Source organism: Sinocyclocheilus rhinocerous, unplaced genomic scaffold (assembly GCF_001515625.1).
Source record: "Sinocyclocheilus rhinocerous isolate Xijiao unplaced genomic scaffold, SAMN03320098_v1.1 scaffold839, whole genome shotgun sequence".
NCBI classification, from domain to species: domain Eukaryota; kingdom Metazoa; phylum Chordata; class Actinopteri; order Cypriniformes; family Cyprinidae; genus Sinocyclocheilus; species Sinocyclocheilus rhinocerous.
In genome coordinates, this window is record NW_015652287.1 from 1,031,414 (window position 1) to 1,039,960 (window position 8,547).

At 35.9% G+C, this 8,547-nt stretch overlaps 1 protein-coding gene across 1 annotated transcript; it reads right to left on the reverse strand.

Moving 5' to 3' along the window:
• Positions 1 to 1,552: 1,552 nt before the first annotated feature.
• Positions 1,553 to 6,055, reverse strand: LOC107714409 (uncharacterized). The gene is made up of 8 exons (XM_016520244.1): positions 5,971 to 6,055; positions 5,394 to 5,555; positions 4,189 to 4,340; positions 3,949 to 4,085; positions 3,749 to 3,842; positions 3,029 to 3,197; positions 2,782 to 2,843; positions 1,553 to 1,901 (listed from the first exon to the last, which is right to left on the reverse strand). The coding sequence occupies exons 1-8, from the start codon at positions 6,053 to 6,055 to the stop codon at positions 1,590 to 1,592; spliced, it is 1,173 nt and encodes a 390-aa protein (XP_016375730.1). The 3' UTR covers positions 1,553 to 1,589.
• Positions 6,056 to 8,547: the final 2,492 nt, after the last annotated feature.

Consider the following 8,547-nt stretch of genomic DNA (forward strand, 5'->3'; position numbering starts at 1 on the left):
AAACCTTAAGGATTTAGAGAGGATCTGTAAAGAGGAGTGGATCAAAATCCCTCCTGAGATGTGTGCAAACCTGGTGACCAACTACAGGAAACGTCTTACCTCTGTCCTTGCCAACAAGGTTTTCTGTACTAAGTCATGTTTTGCTTGGGGATCAAATACTTATTTCACTCACTGAAATGCAAATCAATTTCTAACCTTTATATAATGTGTTTTTTTTCCCTGGATTTTTTGGTTGATATTCCATCTCTGTACGTTAAAATAAACCTACCATAAAAATTAAAGTGGGCAAACTTACAAAATCAGCAGGGGATCAAATAAATATTTTCCCCACTGTACTTGAAGTATGCAGTGTTAATTTCGACAGCAAATTTTTATTTAGTTTGTCATAGCCTTTTGACTAAAATGCTGTATAGTTTTAGTCATATTTTAGTCATCTGAATTGTTTTAGTCTACATATATTTGACTACATATAAGATTTTAGTTCACTAAATTTACAGTAAATTTAGTCAACTAAAATCTTAATGGATTTAGTTAAATTGTAATGCATTAAGCATTTCTCAAAAATTTCCAAACTTATTCACTTCTGGAGAAAAACAATATCTATAAATCTGTTAATATGAATATTAAGGTTTGAACATGCAACACAGACACATTTAAATGCTGTGACATAATGTCTTAATTTATCTTGAAATTAAAATAAACAATTTCTCCAAGAAACAAGAACATGATCTTTTCAATTAATGCCATTCTTTATAACAACATGCACATAGTAATCTTAATTCTTTCAAACAGACGTGGTGTAAATTAAATGCAGATTAATCCTAGTTATTTAGTTGTTATTTAGTCAAGAGCATTAAGTGATTTTCTCGTTTTCTTTCGTTATTTGATTAATGATGGACAGCAGTAGGTTTATTAGGATGTATTCCCTGTCTTGTTTGGTTCGATTGAATCAAACTCAAGTTTACTTCCTCCTTTGGTGCGGATGTTTTGGGCAGGTGTGAATACAGCAGTCGCACTCGGGAGCAGACCCAGTGGTGTATAAAGCACCTGAAAGCCATACTCAAGTAAAAGTACAGATATCTTACCAGAAAATGACTTTGGCAGAAGTTGAAGTCACTGTTTAGAATCTTACTTGAGTAAAAGTCTTAAAGTATGTGATATGTATTGTACTTTACACAGCAAATTTGAAAGTGTTAAATTGACACTCACAGTGAGAAAATTAACACTTTTTCGGGGTTTATATAGGTCCACACTAAATAGAGTTAAACTAACACTTTAAATAGTGTTACTTTTTTTACACTTGCATTGAGTAAAAACAACACTGTAAGTGTTCACCATTAACACCATTAGTGTTTTCCCTCCCCCTCATTTACACCAAGTTAGTGTTGAAACTACACTACGTGTGTCAATATCTTAACACCAAGAGACTTATTTCCACACTAATATAGTGTTCATACTAACCCTGATTAAGGTAATTAAGTGTAATCTGTATTCGACTAAAAATACCTGTGCATTCGGTGTAAAAAAAAACAAATAAAGTCAACACGCTGTATCAGTTTGAAATTTTATTTTTAACACAGATGTAACTATTACACCAACACAAAAAAAGGTACCATATATTCACCATCATCTGACCCATATAAACACTGCAGATCAAAAGGCCTGTAGAACAAGCTGTTGGCTTTTGACACCAGGGCTTTCTCGTAGGACAGGTTGAAGACATAGTGAACTTTAAAAAGTTCATCAAAGGCACTCAAGGAGCTGGTTCCAACGCAAGGGATGAGGCGCTTGTCCACAACGACGTAAAAGTGGTTGATCCTGCCCTTAATCCTTCCTGATCTCAGTAGGAATGGCTGGTGGCCCTCCCTCCTGCTGAGACGGCCTTCAATACTGGTGCAGGACTGAAAAAAGCACAAACAAAAATTTGATTAAATAAACCAGGGAAGAAAAAAAACAAAAAAAAACAAAGAAAAATACTATAACACACCTTAACCCAATACATGCCAAACAAAACCAGTTGATATCATGCTTTGTGTATTACAGTGAAAGTCTACACCCTCAGCCAAACCAAGCTATGTGACTGACTTACTTCATTAGAACACAAACAAAGAGTTGTACATGGACATCCGAGAGCTGTAGGGCAATATAATGCAAGTGAGCACGTGCAATCAGTTAGAGTCCAAAAGGAACATTTAGACACATTATGCCAGTGATTTTCAATCCCTGTCCTGTGGACCCACTGCTCTGCATGTTGTATGTCTCCCTTATTCAACAAACCTGATTCAGATCTTCACCTCATTAGGTAAGAGGTGCATGAAATAAACTAAAGGGTTAGTTCACCCAAAAAGAAAATTCTGTAATTTACAGAAAAGGTTGTTACCCACAGGTTGTTCCAAACCTGTATACATTTCTTTGTACTGCTGAACACAAAGATATTTTGAAGAAAGTTTGTAAACCGACTGCTTTGGGCAGCCATTAACTATCATGGTATTTTTTTTCTTACTATGGAAGTCCAGTTTACAAACTTTCTTCAAAATATCTTCCTTTGTGTTCAGCAGTACAAAGAAATGTAGAGAGATTTGGAACAACCCGAGGGTGAGTAAATGACAATTTTCATTTTTGGGTGAACTATCCCTTAAGTGTGTCAGGTCAGAGAGACAAAATGTGCAGAGGGGTGAGTCCCAAGGACCATGATTGAAAACCACTGCATTTTAGAGAGTTTATAACCAAAATCATAATTAAACATTCACAATGACTTTGCAACAGTAATGTTAGTTTTACCTTATGGAAATGCACAAGTCTGTCAACAGCCTCTGTTGGACTGATCTTAGTCTTCTTCCTCCCTGGAGCAGGAGGCAGGAGATGCAACAGCAGCAGGACAGATGACATGTCACTGTCCCAATCTGAATAAGTAGATGTTTAGGGGGTGGTGGGCGATTTAGGATAAAACAAAAACAAACATTTAGTGCTCAAAATAACAAGAAACCAGAGCAAATATGAAATTGACATCCTCACAAATCATGCCAACCATTGTCAGATCCTTGTACACCTGCTGCATTGAGAAGACACCAAATTTCTGCTGTTGATGTAAGACACTGGGCTTCATCGATGATCTTTTGCTTGAATGCCGTCTCCCACCTCTCGAGAAACTTGTTGGATGTTTCAGCATTGAACAGCAGAGCAAAGTCCTGATTTATCTAATGACAAAGCATATTACAAGATTTTTAAGAGGTTACTTTTCATCCTTTACCAACAAAATGGATAGTGTGTGCATGTTGTTTTGATAGACTAAGACATCATGAATGTGCACATGAGTCGAACATAGTAATTCAAGTATTTACTTGAATTCTTTCAAAATCTATCACTGGCATAAATGAGCAAGAGTGATAAATATGAATGAATGAGTCCAAGTAGCAATCATGTCAAAGAGTAACCTTATAAGATACTTAAAAAGCAGGCATATCTAAAACGCACTTAAAACAATATTGTCATCTCCAAGCGAACACGTTTTGGGTTCTTCCTCGACAAAGTTTTAAGGCGCCAGGAGATGAACCCGGTTCCCTTTTCCGGATCGTAGAAATGCTCCTGTCAGAAAGACAAGAGAACACTTTTTGTAAAATCTGAACATTACGTTAGTCATTACATTACATTTAATAGATAAACTGCTATTACATGCCGCAAAAAAGGAGCACAAACTTCATGTCCAACTAGATTTTGTTACAAGCACATCAATACAAAAGATTCTTACATAGCCCTTTGTTGAAAACGGGTCTCTCAGGCTAGGAAAGAGATAAATAATGCCCAAGGCATACGTTTCCCGCTGTTTGCGGGTGGGGATCCTCCTTCAATGTAAAAAAAATAATAATAATTGGTTAATGCTAAACTTGACCTTGTTTTCTACACCGTACAGCTGTGTGTATTTCTTGCATCTGTGCATTGAAGTCTTACCCGTGAATTTCTGTCATGTGACTGACAGCAATATTAACAAGCTGACGTCTGGTGCTGTGCTTTAAAGTTTTAGTTTTCTGGTATTCTTCAAGCACTTCCTCACCACCAGATTTTTTTTCCAGTGCATCTTGGACAATCTTATTAAACATGACCACAATACAGGTGAACACTTGAAGACTACTAAAATGGTGAAATAATTATTATATGGATAAGTTAACCATAAGGAAAAACATGTTTTACCTGTTTTGCCTTTTCAGCGTCCATGTTAAAACTGTTGCTGGCCATTGCGGCTTGATTTTGCATTGCTCTCTCGGTCTCTTCATGGTCAGTTGAAGAGAGTGAAAGAGTATCAGTGCATGTGCTGGGGGTTGATGATCTTGTGGGTGAAAATTCTTGAGAAAAACAAAACAATTTTCATGTTTTCTCTAAAGGCATTAAATCAAACAGGGCTTTGTCTAAATGTTCTTTACTTCTGTAGCAAGAATTTTGCATCACAAATCCAATTAAAGGGTTAGTACAGCAAAATAAAAAAAATGTCATTAATTACTCACCCTCATGTTGTTCCAAACCCATAAGAACTTCATTCATCTTCAGAACACAAATTAAGATGTTTTTGATGAAACCCGAGAGCTTTCTGAACCATCCATAGGCAGCAACGTCATTGCAACTTTCAAGGCCCAGCGCTGCGCTTACTACGCGAATAGCATAGGAGAATGACATGGAAGTGAGAAGATTCTTGAATAAAGTCTTTATTTTTGTACACAGAAAGTTCTCTCATCACTTCAAAACATTAATATTGAACCACTGTGGTCACATGGACCGTTAATGATATCTTTTCTACCTTTCTGGGCCTTGACAGTTGCAATTATGTTGCAGTCTATGGAGAGATCAGAAAGCTCTTGGATTTCATCAAATATCTTAATTTCTGTTCTGAAGATGAACGAAAGTCTTACAGGTTTGGGAGCAATGAGGGTGAGTAAATAATGACAATTTTCATTTTTGGGTGAACTAACCCTTTAAAACAACAATAAAAATAGTAAAACTAAGGATACACCCTTGTCAGTTCTCATTCTCCTATATCTAGCTGCAGTCAACACTGTTAACCACCTGATCCTTTCGTCCACCTTTTCATGATTGGATATTAACCCAAACAAATCTGTGACAATATTCAATAAACTGCTAAACTCACAAGTGAGCACTTAATTGTATCCTGCTAATGTTGTAGCCTGGACCATTTTAGACTATGTTTGAATTATTAGCACTTCTTATGTTATTGCCTCCTCATGATCAATCACTTGTTATATTCTCAATTTTTTAAGTCAATTTAGATAAAAGCGTCTGCTAAAGGTAAATGTAAATGTGTTTCTGACCCAAATGCATTTTGTCCCCAGGATAATTACACTGGAGTCCTTGAAAGAATATCTAAAGTGTTATTATATACTTACCCTCAGACAAACCAGCAGAAATATTTTCTTCTGGACATCTTACTGTTAGGCATAAATGTGGACTGCCTTCAATCAATTCATGGAAGATGTCCTCTTCCACAGTTGTGTCTGTATCAAAGACTTCAAGAGCAGCAGTTCTTGCTAAAGCAAATTTGCTCTTAACTGAAAAGTAATTTTAACAGTAACATGAAAAAAATATACACAAGTAAAAAAAAAAAATATATATATATATATATAATAACTTTACCACAAGGTTTAATTAGTTAACATGGACTAAGAATGCACAATACGTCTACAGCATTCAATAATCTTAGTTAATGTTAATCTCAACATTTCCTAATACATTATAAAAATCAAAAGTTGTATCTGTTAACATGAATGCACTATGAACTAAAATGAACAAACAGTTCTACTTTTATTAATTAATACTAAAGTTAGTAATTGTTAGTTTGTACATTAATGTTAACAAATGAGACCTTATTGTAAAAAGTTAACATACACAAGCCCTGTGTGCTTATACCTCAAGCGTAGTTCCTATATGACATTTCTAAGCAGTGGCACAAGATTCTTAGCTTACCTTCAGTGAGAAAGTCTTGGAACGTACTATCGCTGTGCAGTTTTACAAATTTCTTCACGCCTTGATACTGAACTTTAACCAACATGACGAAAAGCTGTTGGTCAAGAAAAATGCAAATTATGACGTTGTTAATATTAAAGAAAATCCAGCGAGCCGCTGTTGTCAAAAGCTCCATTTGTCACCCCACAAATGTTAACGTTACATTAATTGCAGCAAGTTAACTCGTATCTACTTTTGCAGATGAAGCGCACGCGCGCACGTCAAACACGTGTCTCATATGAGCGAATAGTTCATAGTCATACGCTGGCAGAAAACATAAATTCAGCAAAAAGCTTCTTGCTTGATTATCTGATAATTTATCTCCGCTGCCTTTTACTTTGCAGACGAGTGTAACAGCGATATACTTCATATAAATTACTCGGACCATCCGAAGCCGTGCTTTCAAGGTCCACGTATAAAAAAAATTAAAAACCGCGCGTTACTGATTGCTGCTCACAAAAAACGCGCGTTACTGATTGCTGCTCACTTAAACAGTCAGAGATTATTTGTGTAACAATGCAGTTATACTAAAATATTGGAGACAAAAATGCATTACAATGTCTTATTTTGGCAACACAAATAACGTGAGCCCCAAGAAGGGGATGCTGCTATTTGTGTTAATTTAACTCATTAAACAGTTACACAAATCACAGAAATTACCTTGTTATCTACCCCAGATTCTAAGAAAACTTACGTTTAAAACTGCTAACATTAACAATGCCATTCTTACCTCAGTTTGCTTGCTAACAAGTGGTGCAGCTAAATGGCCTCGAGATGCTGTCGGTTGTCTGTCTCGTTATCTGAAAAGAAATAATGTTAGCACTCTGGCAATGTTGAGAAATGTACTAATATTATTCTGAATGGTGAGAAACGTAAACTAAACATGAAAATTGGTCAATCTAAGTGGTTATAAAATATTATACCTGCTTGAACACTATCCTCTCCTCGTGGTCGTCCGCCATTAATCAAAAAGGAAATAATGTGCAAGGACCGGAAATTGGATCAACTCATCACCAGTGTCAATTATGTCAACTCGCTGTAATTACACTGACTCCGACCACTGATTTACACTGCAAGTGTTAATGCCATTCAAATCAACACCAGAATCAACACTTTTTAACTCTGATAAATTAACACCATAAAAACAACTCTAAACAACACTGGATGTTTTGCTGTGTGCGCTGTGAGACACTTGTGCATTGCTTGACTGTGCTTCCACTCGCTGTTATTTCACTGTTTTACTTTAGATATGCTTTCATTTATGCCATTTGGAATGCAGTACGTATTAGATGCACGGAACTCACGTACTGACAGATTTTCATGTGCGCTTTGTGTTTGCTTGTCCTGAAGCTCGAGGCTGCGGTTAAACGCACTTGCATCTCCGAATACTTTTATGATTCGAAATGAACGTGTAAACAGTCAGTTATGTTTTCAGAACAGGACAAAACATCTGATATGTCGAAACTGTGCATTAGTGTGAATGCAGCCTATTAAAGCTGCCACTGTCTATGATCTCATCAGTAGGCTAGGCCTAATAATCAAATGGCAATAATGCTGAGAAAAAAAGAAAAACCCATAACTATGATTGTCTGTAAACTTTCGAATACTTAAAGCAGATACTGAAAGTGCTTTTTGTTTATCACTTGTAATTGTCTTTTTCCCCCTTTATTACTTTATATTTTCTTGTGTGTTTTGAAGATATATTTACTTTGTTTAATTCTGAACAATAATTAATTAATTAATTATTAATTAATATATTAATTAACAATTATTTTAAAAAGTTGCATGCTTATATAATTTAATAAAAAATGCACAAAATAAATTTGATATAATCATGATGCATCGTGATATCGAATTCAATTGAATCATTGACATTATAATCGTAATCGAATTGAATCGTGAAACCAGTGCTAATTCACACCCCTAGTGGGAATGCTCCATCCACTTTTGTGAGCTGGCTATTTTATCCAGGTTTGATGACACCAGTTCAAAGACCATTTATTGGGTTAGTGTGCAGAGTGGCCAGTTGGCGGACTTGCCTGAGATGGGGAATCGCACTTCGAAGGAGTACGTCCTGTAAGGTCCGTCCTGCACTTGGCCCAAGGAAGGTATCCAATGGTGGCTGAAGGTTTCTTGTGTGTTCGGTCTTTTCAGCGCGTAAAGTTATTCAATTTAAGTTAAATTCTAATCTGACTCCATTTTATTATCTAATCTGACTCCATTTTAATATGACCTCGAATTTATATTGTCATACGAATTGGTTGCGTGACCATTTCTAATTATTATTATTATAACATTTGATTATTCTATTTAACTCTTTACTTTATATTTACTCGTTCATTAGGAATTTATGTCGCTCAGGGAGCCTCACGTTGGTCGTTTTACATGGGCCCCCCGATCACAAACTCGCCAGTCTGAACATTAGCCAGCGGTTATGACTAATACTATTTAATAGGTCGCCAATGCTTACCATTCTTTAAATAGTAGTTCTTTTTAGCCCCCTACAGTTACCCATGTACAACTTAGTTAAAGCTCAAA